At 41.6% G+C, this 16,353-nt stretch overlaps 1 protein-coding gene across 1 annotated transcript in view; it reads left to right on the forward strand.

The window, feature by feature from the left end:
* The first annotated feature begins 3,501 nt into the window (after nt 1-3,501).
* Nucleotides 3,502-16,353, forward strand: part of LOC112251572 (ephrin type-B receptor 1-like) — a 200,872-nt gene continuing 188,020 nt past the window's right edge. The window contains exon 1 of the mRNA XM_042322148.1: nt 3,502-3,804. Coding sequence (XP_042178082.1) covers nt 3,747-3,804 — 58 coding nt within the window. The 5' untranslated portion in view covers nt 3,502-3,746. The remainder of the gene's footprint in view (nt 3,805-16,353) is intronic.

A 16,353-nucleotide genomic window follows, 5' to 3' on the forward strand; every position in this document is an offset into this window, starting at 1 on the left:
GAACACCTACTCATTCAGGGTTTTTCTTTTCTTTGTATTCATTTCTACATTGTAGAATAATAGTGAAGACATCAAAACTATGAAATAACACATGGAATCATATAGTAACCAAAAAAGTGCAAAATAAATGTAAATATATTTTATATTTGTGATTCTTCAAATATCCACTCTTTGCCTTGATGACAGATTTGCACACTCTTGGCATTCTCTCAACCAGCTTCATGAGGTAGTCACCTGGACTGCATTTCAATTAACAGGTGTGCCTTCTTTCCTCCTTAATGCATTTGAGACAATCAGTTGTGTTGTGACAAGGTATGGGGGTATACAGTAGATAGCCCTATTTGGTAAAAGACCAAGTCCATATTATGGCAAGAACAGCTCAAATAAGCAAAGAGAAACAACAGTCCATCATTACTTTAAGACTAGAAGGTCAGTCAATAAGGAACATTTCAAGAACTTTAAAAGTATCTTCAAGCGCAGTTGCAAAAACTATCAAGCGCTATGATGAAACTGGCTTTCATGAGGACCGGAATGGATGACCCAGAGTTATCTTAGCTGCAGAGGATAAGTTCATTAGAGTTACCAGCCTCAGAAATTGCAGCCCAAATAAATGCTTCAAAGAGTTCAACAGACACATCTCAACATCAACTGTTCAAAGGAGATGTGTGAATCAGGCCTTCATGGTTGAATTGTTGTAAAGAAACCACTACTAAAGGACACCAATTAGAAGAAGAGACTTGCTTGGACCAAGAAACATGAAAAATGTGAGATTTTTGGTTCCAACTACCATATCTTTGTAAGACGCGGTGTGGGTGAACGGATAATCTCTGCATATGTATTTCCCACCGTAAAGCATGGAGGAGGAAGTGTTATGCTGCGGAGGTGCTTTGCTGGTGACACTGTCTGTGATTTATTTTGAATTCAAGGCACACTTCACCAGCATGGCTACCACAGCCTTCTGCAGCGATACACCATCCCATCATGTTTGGGCTTAGTGGGACTATCATTTGTTTTTCAACAGGACAATGACTCAACACACCTCCAGGCTGTGTAAGGGCTATTTTACCAAGAAGGAGCATGATGGAGTGCTGCATCAGATGACCTGACCTGACCTCCACAATCCCCTGACCTCAACCAAATTTAGATTGTTTGGGATGGATCGGACCGCTGGAAAAGCAGCCAACAAGTGCTAAGCATACTATATGTGGGAACTCCTTCAAGACTGTTGGAAAAGCATTCCATAATTTTGCACGCCCAATTTTTCAGTTTTTGATTTGTTAAAAAAGTTTGAAATATCCAATAAATGTCGTTCCACTTCATGATTGTGTCCCACTTGTTGTTGATTCTTCACAAAAAAATACAGTTTTATATCTTTATGTTTGAAGCCTGAAATGTGGCAAAAGGTCGCAAAGTTCAAGGGGGCCGAATACTTTCGCAAGGCACTGTATAAAAAAAATCTAGAGGAAAATCTGAATTCACATTTTAGCAAGACAACCTAAAACAAGGCCAAATCTACACTGGGTTGCTTACCAAGAAGACAGTGAATTTTCTTGTGTGTTTTGACTTGAAAATGGTTGTCTAGCATCCCTCGGACCCCCTCATAAATTGCCTTTTGTGAAATTACACTAACACTTGACCCCCCCACCCCCCCCCACCCCCTGACTTTGCTGATAAAATGTACTTCCTGTGACTGAGATGTGTGGTTGTCCCACCTAATTATCTTAAGATGAATGCACTAACTGAAAGTTGCTCTGGATAAGAGCGTCTGCTAAATGACTAAAGTGTAAATGTTAGGCTGATAGTTATATCGTGTGTGCGTGCGCACAGGGGTGTGGTATGTACATGTGTGTGTATTTCTGTTTAGGGGGTGCATCCCTGTGCATTTACATGTAGCTTTGTGTAGGACTGGGCGTATAATTCTTTTTAATTTCTGCCATCCAAAGATGTCTGCGCGGCAGTTCAGCCAGCTCCACAGAGTCGGCACAGCGCTGTAATTGGAAGTAGAGCAAGTGAGCGGAGCTGCTGTATTGATAAGAGCGTATCAGGCTCCGTCAGCAGGCCCTGTGTCCGCCACGCTTCCCTAGGGAGGGGAGGAGGAGCTGTGAGTCTGCCATCTGTTGGAGCAGGCGCCTCACTATGGGGAGGCAGGGAGGCATGGGGGTGGGTTGGTGCAGGCAGTCTGCAAATATATACATGTACATGTAATAGCTGCAGATCTGGCTGCCAATTAAGGTATAAATGTAATGGGAGCATGTGTGAGGAGTGCTAATGAAGACAAGTGGGCGAACTAATATAACAGCACTGTGTGTGTGTGTGTAGGGGGAGGGTTTCGCTACCTAGTTGGGTGTGAGGGGGCAGAGCCGCGACTGTTGGCACACACCCTGCCTACATTATTGTGTGTCCTGTCTGTCTGGGGTCTGTCTGGGCTGTTGAGTCTCAGGCTGTTGACTTCTCCACCCTCATTTAGGCAGACTGTAATATTAGTATTTCATAAGTGAGGATAGCGAAGTTATTGTATATTCCATGTAATGGAAGATACCATTTTGTACATGGGAACTAAATGGAGCCACAATTTAATTTGGGGTGGCAGGTAGCCTAGTGATTAGCGCGTTGGGACAGTAGTGAAAGGTTGCTGGATCGATTCCCCGAGCTGATAAGGTAACAACAATCTGTTGTTCTTCCCCTGAACAAGGCAGTTCCCCGATAGGCCATCATTGTAAATTTGAATTTGTTCTTAACTTTCTTGCCTGGTTAAATTAACTACATATTACCATATTTGATTTGATTCTAGAACACAGCACCAAGTACAGTGAATGAAGTGCAACACAATGAATATTCATATTCACAACAAACTACTTTCAAGGTGTTAGTATAGAGGACATCAATCCAAACCATTTCATAGGCTTACCGTGCCACTTCAAGGCACATGTTAAAAGTTGTTATGCAGTGCAATGATGACACAGTAATTGTCTGTTGTTAGAATAGACTCTTAAATCTGCCATATGCTCCTGCAGAACATAAACCATTCATAAATCTACGAGCCTACTTAATAAACTAGGTGGTCGATCGTTAATGATGGCAGATATACGTGTTTTAATTCTGTCGTTGTCCTGCATGTGATGGGTTTAATTCCCATCAAATAGAGATATTACAGGTGACAATTCAGTATATCACCATGGGCTACGGAAATAGCTTTCGTGACTATGTATAGCCATAAAACACCATGGACTACTTAGGTTTATGGAATAGCATGATAAATAAATGGTCAAATGCAATCACATTATCGCCGTAGTGAAATTAATCTGATGAGAAACACCTATTAGGTGAAGCTGTGCATGCAATGCTTCATCTGGACCACTAGTCGTTGCTCTTTCCCTGCAGTACGATTGGATGGCAAAGCAGGGGACTTTTCAGTAGTTTAAAAATGTTAGTAGGAATCTGAGCGGATGCTCTGTTGCGATTGGTTTGAGATGCACTATCTTCTTTTCGTGATTGGTCACGAGGTGTTAAAGGGGTGTGAGAAGTGCTGTTGAGGGAACGGGAGCCAAGGTCTATCTCTCATCCCGCTTCACTTATCCCTTACATGCCTCATCCTCCAAGTAACCTAGTAGGTTTTCATACACTGCGTACAGTACGGTTTGAAATGTGATTCAACATACGCACTGCTGGAATACTATTCTGTGGCAGCTAAAGGATTTGTGTTTACACCTTTTTAAAGGGGAGAGGAAAGGCAGACCACCTTTGCCATGCCAGCGGATTTGTTAACGGTTTTATGCGTGATTACTACGGTTTACGCAGTGGAAGGTAAATTATTTGAGTTTCTCTCTTTTTAGCTGTGATATTCTATTGCTATGTGTGCACGTATGTGAACGCAATATGGTGCATTAACAGTGTTATTGTAAGCGCATTGATGTATTCGTTTCTAAAGGTATGGAAAGCAATTAGGATCTTGGATGGGATAACTTTGGAACTGGTTCCGTGGCGCCTCTCTGATTGATTCAGGCAGAGGTACCCAGGGTCGAGAGTGGGTGTACCACTGCCACTACGATGGTGGATGTGCAGTTTTGGGTCATGTATTCCCTTCAATAATATACCTTCAATAATTAGACTACAAGATGAGCATTGAATCAATGTATTACTGATTAATATTATATTATAATATATATATATATATATATCTCATCGTTGCTTAATGACGCGTTCATGTCGCGTCGAAACTTGGGACCTCCGAGTTGAAAGGAACGTATGTTATTTGTGTAGAGCTTCCTATTGGTTGATTCTGATACCTCCCATGTGTGGAACTCGGGCTCCGACTCTTTATTCTAGGTTAGCAAGTCCGAAATTCCCGAGTTTCGGACATTACCTAAACGCTGCATTAGGTTAATTGCTTCAATTAAGATATTCCACGATTTCTTCCAATCATTTAATGCCGCTGAACAATTAAATACAAATTCAACTATACATAGGCCTAATTCCCCAATTATTTACACCAATATTATTTGATAGGACATTACCTCCCAAACATATCGGCTAGTGGAGGAGATGAGGGAAGCCTGCGACACCCAGTTCCCGGCACCCTGGTGTATACAGTCAGTCAGTGCGCCACAGAATATTCCTTTCAGGTCATGTTTTAGATATAAGGTGACAGGTAGAGAACCTATACTAATTTATTTAGCCATTTCCTCCTAAACCTCCATACATTATGACTTCATTGAATCTCTTTTTACTTGATGTGAAGCTGTCCTTCTATATAAGCTATAGAGAAGGTCAAGGTCTCTCCGAAATGCTGTTCGTTCGATATAATAATGAGAAGTTCTGTATGGAGGTTTGTTCCTCTCATGTCCATTTTTCTCCGGTTTCGACAAAATATTTAAAAGGTGGATTTTGTCTGTGTGTATCTTTTTGAATAGGTTACTCGGACAGAATCCACAGGTTGGCTGGTCTCACGAGGTGTATTGCTATCATAGCGATGCATAACGCGTCCTCCGCTATGGCTGCGATGAATAGCCTAGCCAACGTGCGTCAGTGGGGAACGCAATGACAGTCAGTTGATCGAATGCCCTTGTTTCATGTTTTCTTATTGAGGTTTCTTGTAGATCAATGCACTGAGATACACCATGTAAAGAAAACTGTATCAAATGTTTAATCTTTGATTTGACCAGGTTGTTGGTGATGATAAGATATATTATGTCAGGGCAGGTAACAAGGTTTTGGAAAGGCAAAATGGTTACCTATTTAACCTGTACTTGGTATAAAAATACATGGGATTTAAAGCGCTCTCAAGAAACTCAAGGACACTTTACAGCAAGAGTAAAAACCAAAACAAGTATAAAATAAAAACGAATAAAGCTACAAATCCCCATAATATGTGGACTAGGGGTGACTGGTCATATAGTGAGTACCCTCACCCTTTGCCTGGCCGTGACAATAACCTGGCTAATAAAATCAAATGACATTTTATTCGCCACGTGCTTCGTAAACAACAGGTGTAGACTAACCGTGAAATGGTTACTTATGGTCCATTCCCAACAATGCGGAGAGAAAGAAAATAGAGAAATAATAGAAATGTAAAAAACTGAAAAACACAATGAGTAACGATAACTTTTCTATATACACTGGGTACTAGTAACGAGTCGATGTGCAGGGGTACGAGGTAATTGAGGTAGATATGTACATATAACTAGGACTAAAGTGACAGATCATAAACAGTAGCAGCAGCGTATGCGATGAGTCAAAAATGCGCTAGAAGATCAAGCAGATTGCGTTCTTCATTTCACCTGTCACATCATTTTACATTATGAAGTTTACCGTAGTTCCCCAGAACAGTTGAACCAGTCACGCGTTTGTTTGTAAATAGCACAACGGGAGAAAGTGGGAGTTTGTGAGTCCGTGGCGAGTCTCTGTTGTGCTGCGCACATGAGGTGATGAAGTTACACTTGTTTGCAATTCACTACTAAATGTTTGCCATCATATATCTTATAACGGCATTCTGCCAGAAGTGAAAGAGCTCTGGATGAGATACCTCTACAGTTGACATTATTTCTCTGTTAGCGTTTGTTCTTCTATCCGGTGCTCCATTAACCCATGATGCTCTTCCTTCAGAAAAGCATGCATCACAACTTTGTTAATTTGCACAATTTCTGTCTTTCACTTTCGATTGTAAATGTCCACACCCTCCGAAAATGAGATTCGGTAGCTACTACTGTAGCTATGCTTGAATATATGAGTCTTTGCAATTAGTTTGTTAGTTTCGCTCGTTAGCATTTAGCTAACAGCATCTATGTGATTTTGCTTTTTGCGCAATTGTTGTTAGCATTCTGGTTATAGAAGCCCAATGGGAGTGTCTTGCGTTTTTCGCGCGCCCCTGTGTGCTATGCTGGTAATACCGTAAATCCCATAATGAGAGAAGAACGGTATGATGATTTGAAAATCTGGATACCACCCAAGCCTAGTGTTGATGTGTTTGGACCAGTGGCAGTCTGTACCGTTTAAGATGGAGGATCATTATGTTTTTTAATTAACATGGCCTTATTTCTATTACAGCATATTGGATGACTGTCAGTCATATTACAGTCACTCAGCTCATTGTAACATGGATAGGTTTAGACTTACTACATGATACTAAAAAAAATTCTGTACCCATCATGAGGTTGCTACAACCTAGCTTATGAACAAAAGTTTACAATGTAGGTGCACAGGTCTAGAGCATTTTGAGTAATCAGACAGTGACACTGTTGCCTGTGTCTAGCTGATCTAGGGTGTAACCATTTAGTCCAACAGTTGCAAACAATAGTTTCTATTGGATAAATTCATTTATACCCATTCCGTTTGCCTCAATTCAAGACATTTTTTTAAACAGAATCACTGCAATGAATACACCCCTGATCACAAGCCAACGGCACTTTTATGCCAGACACATAAAAACAGCTTGTTCTATTTATAATTCCTTCTTGCATCTATCTATGCACTCTCCTCCTCTCACCTTTTCCCTCCACTTGTGGACTTCATTGCACAACACATCAGCTGTCTGTGACCAGGCGAACAAACCTTTCTAACATAGTATCCCTCTGTTTGAGCTGGGAGTTTGAGTAGGCTAAACTAGTTAGCTGAATTCATCACTAGCTAAGTAAGTGAAAACAAATATGCTAAGAAATATCTCTCTTTCTGCTCCTTCCTTTTGGAAAATATTAATTTGTTCAAAATGGTTCAACGATTATTTTTCTTCATCAACTACTCAACACATTTTATGCACTGTAGTGCTAGCTAGCTGTAGCTTATGCTTTCAGTGCTTGATTCATTCTCTGATCCTTTGATTGGGTGGACAACATGTAAGTTCATGCTGCAAGAGCACTGATAAGTTGGAGGATGTCCTCCAGAAGTTGTCATAATTACTATGTAAGTCTATGGAAGAGGGTGAGAACCATGAGCCTCCTAGGTTTTGTTTTGAAGTCAATGTACCCAGAGGAGGACAGAAGCTAGCTGTTCTCTGGCTATACCATCGCACTACATTAGATTGCTGCGGAGGCTACTGTAGACCTTCATTTCAAAACAATGTGTTTTTATAAATTATTTGGTGACGTGAATATATTTAGTATAGTTTTATCTGAAAAGGACGTGAACATATTTAGTATCGTTTTATCTAAATATATAACTTTTTTAAATGTTTCACTATTTAGATTTTTATGAAATTCACTGAGGATGGTTCTCCTCAGAGGAGCCTCCACTGGTTTGGACCATATGTGACGTTGACACAGAGGAGCTTGAAGCTCTCGACCTGCTCCACTACAGCCCTGTCGATGTGGATGGGGGTCTACTTGGCCCTCCGATTCCTGTAGTCCACGATCAGCTCCTTTTGTCTTAATCATGTTGAGGGAGAATTTGTGACCTCCTCTGACCTCCTCCCTAAAGGACAGCGGTTCCCAAACTAGGGGTTGTGAAAATGGGGTCCTGGGAGAATTTCCAAAATCCTGGAGAAAATAGATATATACCAAAAATATATAAATTATAATATCGTCATTGTATCTCAATCATTGATAAGGTTAACCACATTACAATCTAAATAAAACAATTATTCAAATCTAAAAGATAAAATTCAACTAGAGAGCGCCCTTAGATTATGAGAAAAAGCCTCACTTGACCATTGCACTTGAATCTGTCACGTGAATGGCTAAGCCTGCTACGCTATGAAACCACACACTATTGCAGAGACTTTGATATTACTGGATGCAACTGATATGGTGAAAACAATGGGTGGGGAGAAAGATGCACAAACTCACATCAATAGCTTTGTCAGATAACACTGTTAGATGAAGAATTCATGCTATTGCTAGCAATCAAGAGAATTCTGACTGAACAACTCAAACTCTCCAGCTTATGCTCTCCAAATGGACGTTAGCTGTGAGGGCCGAGATGTCCATGCATTGCCTTTTGTTCACTTTACATGTCAGGGGATGCTATTCACGAGTACATATTATTCTGTCTCACGATTCCCGAGCATGAAACTGCACAGGGGATGTTCAGTGTGCTGCGTGGCTATATTGATGAAGAACAGATTCCATGGGATCAAATGGTGGGCTTTTGCATAGATGGGGCAGGTCTCTGCACTCTAGTTATGAATGGGTCTCCCTCTGCCATATGGACGCATTGTATGATACACCGAGAGCAACTCGCGGCAAAAGAGAAATCAGAAATATACTGCAGCAGGTAACTTCGGTTGTAAATTACATCAAACCACATCCACTGTGCACACCTGTTCGCAAAACTATGTGTAGATATGGGATCAGAGCATGACAATGTTCTTTTTCACACCGAGGCCTGGTGGATATCGAGGGGGAGTATTGGAAAGATTTTTCGCATTGAGAGAGAAACTGTTGTCATTCACAATGGATGTAAAAAAAAAACAGACTGTAATGAAAAGAAAATGTCTCCTTGCATATTTTGGAAACTGAATGAACTGAACCCAAGCATGCAGTGGAAATACAAGAGCATTGTGACCAAATCAGTGGATTCAGAGGAGATCATTATTTTTGGAGAGAGTCTTTTTAAAAGCGAACCATGCCCCCTTCCCTCAGCTGTGCATCAGTAAGTGTCCCACACAGTGATGACTGCTCACCTCCAACGCTTGGAAGGGCACTTTGGGACCTACGTCCCAATCCGTCTGACTGTGATCCTGGCTCAGTTGACATGCCGGTAAGTGAAATCGAACACCTACGGAGGAATTTTGGTTCCTGACTCAAAGGGAATAATACACTGCTGTCTCCCTCTGGTCTTTAATGCCATGTTCAAAACAACTGGGAACTCAAATCTCAGACTTCTGACTTCAGTGCGTTCAAGAAAACTGGGATTTATGAAGCCGGTGATAGATGTGATAAACTCCTCAATGCCATCAGATAAATCCCGGAACATGTTCCAGTCTGTGCTAGCTAAACAGTCCTGTAGTTTAGCATACGCTTCATCTATAGGCCAGCCCCGATAGAGGACTGCTTAGCTCGCCTATTAGTGGCCAGGCTCCATGAATGAGATGACCCATGTTAAGGCAGGCATTGTCAAGAAATATCCACAGCTATCCATAAACAATGCCAATTAGTGAATTGCCTTGGCCTTATTAATGAGCTGGCCCATGCTTTGGCTTTGCCCTACATTGGGTATGGTGTGGCCAATCAGGCCAATCCTTCAGCAGGACTTCCTCTAACCCAGCCTCTCAGTGCCCTAATTGAAAGCAGGGTCTATTGCGGGTAAATTGCTGCCTAATGAACTGGGCGATTAAGTCATTTAAACAAGAATCTGTTTAAGGGAAACGACGTTATAGTGATGATTAGAGTCCAGATCATTCCTCTCACAACCTTACAACAGCCGGTGTGCTGCTCTCTGCTTCACTTCATTCTCTTCTTACCATACCATTAGGTATTCGGTTATCTTCTCTCTCCCTCCGTGCTCTTCTTTCATTCTCTATGCACAGCTAATTGTGTGAATATTTCAACTGTCTGAATTCAGACTGAGACCAAATCCCAAACATTCAACTGCTCTGTTCTAATCAGCACTGTGTTTTAATGAGTCTTTTCCTTGTCATCTTTCTTCATTTCTCTTTTCATATTTTGCTCTATTCACCCCCCCCCCCCTTTCCCTTTTCGTTGCATCCACATATTTCTCCCACTAACTGCCTGTTTCTATTGTACTAATTTTCCCCTTTTCTCTCATGGTCCCTCTATCACCCTGTGTTTTAATGAGCTACATTTAAGACATTCATTATTGCCAAGCCTTAAATAAATTGACCATATCCCCGAGCATGTTAATGCAGCCTCTAACTTCCAGGCCTGCCTTATCTTAACACTCTCTGAAAAACTCAAACCCTTCACCACTGGTCTAAGAAGGATATAGGAAGCGAGAGGATTAGGTAGAAAAATAATTGTGGTGTTGGCTGTTAGAAAAGGGATAGAGAGGAGAGAATGAAAGAGGTAGTGAGTTAGTGAGGGATGTAGAGTATGTAAGTTACTGAGTGAATGGTGGTGGCGGTGCTAGGGTGGCATTGGGGGCCCCTCACTTCCTCCCCTAATGAAAGAGGCCCCTAGGCCTGGTTTCCATTGGACAGAGTGTGGTTAGTATAAGGGTACATGTCCGTACAAAGAATCATTGTTATGTCTGCGTGGACCTGCTCCAGGGCCTGTTTCCTCTCTCTCATATTCAATTAATATTAAACTCAATTCATATTCAATATGCTTTATTGACATGAAGGACAAGGTCAATGTCACCAAAGTAAAGTGATACAGATAAAATATGAAAACAGCAGTGATAACAATTAAAATAGTAAATATAATGCTCATGGAAAAAAATATACACTAAAACACCCCTTCAAATTAGTGGATTTGGCTTTTTCAGCCACACTCGTTGCTGACAGATGTATAAAATTGAGCACACCGCCATGCAATCTCCATAGACAAACACTGACTGTAGAATGGTCTTGCTGAAGAGCTCAGTGACTTTCAATATTGCACTGTCATAGGATGCTGCCTTTCCAACAAGTCAGTTCATCAAATTTCTGCCCTACTAGAGCTGCCCCGGTCAACTGTAAGTGATGTTATTGTGAAGTGGAAACGTTGAGGAGCAACAATGGCTCAGCCGCGAAGTCATAGGCCACACAAGCTCACAGAACAGGACTGCAGAGTTCTGAAAATCGTCTGTCCTCAGTTGCAATACTCACACTACCGAGTTCAAAACTGCCTCTGGAAGCAACAGCAACACAGGAACTGTTCATCGGGAGCTTCATGAAGTGGATTTTCATGGCCGAGCAGCCGCACACAAGCCTAAGTTCACCATGCGCAATACCAAGCGTGGTGTAAAGCTCGCAGCCATTGGACTCTGGAGCAGTGGAAACGCATTCTCTGCAGTAATGAATCACACTTCACCATCCTAGCAGTCGCTACGGACGAATCTGGTCTTGGCGGATGCCAGGAGAACGCTACCTGCCCAATGCATAGTGCCAACTGTAAAGTTGGGTGGAGGAGGAATAATGGTCTGGGGCTGTTTTTCATGGTTTGGGCTAGGCCACTTAGTTCCAGTGAAGGGAAATCTTAACGCTACCGCATACAATTGCATTCTAGACGATTCTGTGCTTACAACTTTCTACTGCGAGCAGTAGAATCAGATTTAAAATGGAGGGAAAAATACACCTTATGTAACAACCGGGACTGTGAAGAGATGCACACAAAGGTACAGACACATGTATACACACACATTGTGATATTGTTGGATGGTGGTATTGAGCATTTTGTGTTGTGGATATGTGGTGGTGTACTGTTTTATCTTTAGCTCATTCAGTACAAACATAGTTCACGGTTTTATCTCTTGTTTTACAAGTGTAACAGTATAACTTTAGTCCATCCCCTCACCGGGCTCAAACCAGGGACCCTCTGCACACCCACAAAGCATCGTTACCCATCGCTCCACAAAAGCCACGGCCCTTGCAGAGCAAAGGGAACAACTACTTCAGGTCTCAGAGCGAGTGACGTCACAGATTGAAACGCTATTAGCCCGCACCACCGCTAACTAGCTAGCCATTTCACATCGGTTACACAAGTAATGTGGGTGCATTGGTGTGTTTGGACCCCAGGAAGAGTAGCTGCTGCCTTGGCAGGAACTAATGGGGATCCCTAATAAATACAAACGCCGACTGCGAGCCAGGCCTAATCGCCCAACCTCACTTATGCTTTTCTGGCTGAATGGAAGCAAGTCCCCGCAGCAATTTACAACATCTAGTGGAAAGACTTCCCAGAAGAGTGGAGGCTATTATAGGGGACCAACTCCATATTAATGCCCATGATTTTGGAATGAGATTTTCGACGAGAATGTGTCCACATACTTTTGGAAGATCATAATTTTTGTTTTGCTAATGCTAACTGTCAGTGCCCAGTTTTGGCAGTAGGCATCTAACACTGACAGGCTATACTGTAACCTCTGTTCTGTTGGAGACAACAAGACCAGGTCATTTGCATAGAGAAAGAGCTTCATTTCTTGTTGTCTAGGAGAAGCCCAGGAGCTCCAACTGTTTTGAAAATTCATCAATATAGATATTTAACGATGTTGGGCTGAGATTTGCTGCCCTGGGTGACCCCTTGCCTCTTTGATTTTTACATGTATTTTCATTTTACTTTGATTTAATAACCTCATAGGTTCTTCCTCCAATTCCTCTTGGATGAGTTTCAGGAAGAGTCCTTTATGCCAGATGGAAGTCAATAAAGCAGGAAAATATTTGACCTTTGGTGGATTGATAAGGGTGTATGTGTGTCAGATGTTCTTTGTTTCGGTAGGAAGCCAATTTGACTTGCACTTAAAGGGACATTTCACCATATTCATCATCTCCAGCAACACCCCAACATCAACGTATGTGAAAATTGCGCGTATCTATTTTTTGAAGTAAAAAAAGATAGAGGAAGATACATGTTTCCAATGACATCATCTGTGTGCAAAGTGTGATTGTCTACTAATTGATTGATGATGCCATTGGAAATACTTATCACCCCTTAATTTTCACACATATTGATGTTGGGGTGGTGCTGGAGAGGATGAATATGAACATTTGTAAAACACTGTTTTTGTTGAGGAAAGTCTGTATTCTCGTATTATTATGCTGCAAGAAAACCTTCCCTAAATTACTGGTCACGCAGATACCGTGATAATTATTATGGTCATATATTTGCCTTGAATATGGGTGTTATTATGCCTTTATTCCATATTTCTGGAAAGTATCCTACATTCAGCACCAGATTTAAGAGCTACTGTAGAGTATGGCTTCCTACAGCTTAGGGCTGCTTTTCTTCAACATTGCACTGCAGATACTGTCTGTCCCACAGGCTTTACCGCACTTGAAGGGTTTGATTTTCTCTTTCAGCTCTGTTAGTGTGATGGGTATTTAATGGGTTTTGTTGGTCTTTATTTTGATTTGTTTTTCCATTTAAAAAAAAAAAATGTATCAACCAATTTGGTCTGAGTCTCGGTTAATTTCTGGCATTCTGGATTTTCATATAGTTTTTCAAAGTAGTTTTTCCAGATGCCATTTCGATTGGGGTTGTTTCTCTTATTATGTGAGGCATTAGTCTCTCTGTCTCTCTCTGTGTGCGCCATTCATTCACTCTCCTGGTAATTAAAGTCTTCAGCAGCAGCTCCTGGTGATAGGCGAAGCAGAACTCTCTGTGCGCCTCACAGCCCCCCAGCTAAAATACTAATTGGTTTTGATATTGTGCTTGAAGTTTGAATGTATATGATTATGGTCTTAGCTTTGTGTTTTTTAAGCATTCCGTTATTACATGGATTATGAGTCAATAGCCTTGTTTACAAAGGGACAAGAGAGCAGAGTGTTAGGCCAAAGGAGGAGGGAGAAAAGGCAGGAGCGGATTATGTAGGTATGTGAGTTGCTGGGTCAGCTAAGTGTATTTATTCTTGCTCGCTCGCTCTCTCAATTCAATTCAAGGGCTTTATTGGCATAGGAAACATGTGTTAACATTGTCAAAGCAAGTGAAGTAGATAATAAACAAAAGTGAAATAAACAATAAAAATGTACAGTTAACATTACACTCACAGAATTTCCAAAAGAATAAAGACAATTCAAATGTCATCTTATGTCTATTTACAGTTTGCAAACAATATGCAAATAGTACAAAAGGGAAAATAAATAAACATAAATATGGGTTGTATTGACAATGGTGTTTGTTCTTCACTGGTCCTTTTCTTGCGGCAACAGGTCACACATCTTGCTGCTGCGATGGCACACTGGTATTTCACCCAGTAAATATGGGAGTTTATCAAAATTAGGTTTGTTTTTGAATTCTTTGTGGATCTGTGTAGTCTGAGGCAAATATTTGTCTCTAATATGAAAATACATTTGGCAGGAGTTTAGGAAGTGCAGCTCAGTTTGCAGCTCAGATTCCACCTCATTTTGTGGGCAGTGTGCACATAGGCAGACCTGGCTCTCAAGAGAAGACAGGCTATGGTGGCCTTTCTCAATAGCAAGGCTACCTACGTTCACTGAGTCTGTACATAGTTGAAGCTTTCCTTAAGTGTGGGTCAGTCACAGTGGTCAGGTATTCCTCCACTGTTTTCGGGCCAAATAGCGTTCTAGTTTGCTCTGTTTTTTTGTTAATTACTTGCTCTAATGCCAATGAAATAATTATCTCTTTGTTTTATCATGATTTGGTTGGGTCTAATTGTGTTGCTGTCCGGGGGCTCTGTGGGGTGTGTTTGTGAATAGAGCCCCAGGACCAGCTTGCTGAGGGGACTGTTCTCCAGGTTCATCTCTCTATAGGTGATGGCTTTGTTTTGGAAGGTTTGGTAATCGCTTCATTTTAGGTGGTTGTAGAATTGAACGTCTCTTTTCTGGATTTTGATCATTAGCGGGTATCGGCCTAATTCTGCTCTGCAGGCATTAATTGATGTTTTACGTTTGTCCCATTTTGTAAATTCTTGGTTGGCGAGCGGACCCCAGACCTCACAACCATAAAGGGCAATGGGTTCTGATTGATTCAAGTATTTTTAACCAGAACCTAATTGGTCTGTCAAATTGTATGTTTTTTTTTGATGGCAATAGAAGGCCCTTCTTGCCTTGTCTCTCAGTTCGTTCACAGCTTTGTGGAAGTTACCTGTGGCGCTGATGTTTAGGCCGAGGTATGTATAGTTTTTTTGTGTGCTCTAGGAATTTTGAATTTGTATTTGTGATCCTGGTGACTGGACCTTTTTTGTCTTACTGAGATTTACTGTGACCAGAATCGGTGCATAAGATCTAGGTGCTGCTGTTGGCCCTCCTTGGTTAGTGACAGAAGCACCAGATCATCTGCAAACAGTAGACATTTGACTTCAGATTCTAGTAGGGTGAGGTCGGGTGCTGTCTCTCTCTCACTCTTGTCTAAATACATCGGTGTTTCATAACATCTTATTTCTGTCCTTTCTCTAGAGGCACCCTTCAAGACAGGGGCACCTCATCTCTAATGCCACGCTAATCTTGGTCCACAAGGGTCATAGGTCACATTATGCCTTGCTATGTGGATTTCCATGCGACTAGCTGTGTGTATCTGCAAGTGACATAAAACAGAAAGTAGGACCCATCCAGAGCACATACAGCAGAATTTGCTTGGCTGCTTTTCAGGACCGTTCAGGCACTGTTCTGTTCTCATATTCTATCTGTGGTGTTCTCTGTTCTGCATGCCCTTCTCCTCTCCCATAGTAATGAGAGAAAGCAAGGGACCGAAGGTTTAAGGTAGAAACTGAGGGAGGAAAAGTTTGAACAAGGGGGGAAAAGTGTAGGAATGTGGACAGGCAGGTGATGGCGTGACACAGTTGGTAATGACCCTGCCCTTGACTCCCCCTTTTTTCAGGTAATTAGGTATTGATTGTTAAGATGCAGCAATACTTAAAAAAGAGAAGGCAACAGCCCTCTCCTTCTGTGCCTTCCTTCTGTCCTTTTTACTGGAGTGAGCAGCATAGTTAGACTGGCTGTCAATCAATCAAATTATGCTGATCATGTGATTTTCAGCATGCATGTCTTGTAAGGATAGGGACCCTGTGGGTGTGAAAAGATGGACTCACTCTGCCTCCCAGTTCCTTCCCTCCTGATTCACAGCCTCATTATTTTAATATGTGCATCGAAGTTGCAGCCCTTATTTCCTTTTTATACCCAGGAAACAATGCCATAAAGCTGTTACGTACCTCGTGAATCTTCCTGAGCGGCCATTTTAGATCCCTGTTACAGCCTTATACACTTTGTCTTGTGTTTATGACCTCAGGAGTGTACTTATTTTGACTTGAGAACGAGCGAGAGAGAGAGAATTCTGGCATGTTGTTGATGTCTCTTATCAGTCTGTGTATGGA

The sequence above is a fragment of the Oncorhynchus tshawytscha genome, linkage group LG05 (assembly GCF_018296145.1).
Source record: "Oncorhynchus tshawytscha isolate Ot180627B linkage group LG05, Otsh_v2.0, whole genome shotgun sequence".
NCBI classification, from domain to species: Eukaryota; Metazoa; Chordata; class Actinopteri; order Salmoniformes; family Salmonidae; genus Oncorhynchus; species Oncorhynchus tshawytscha.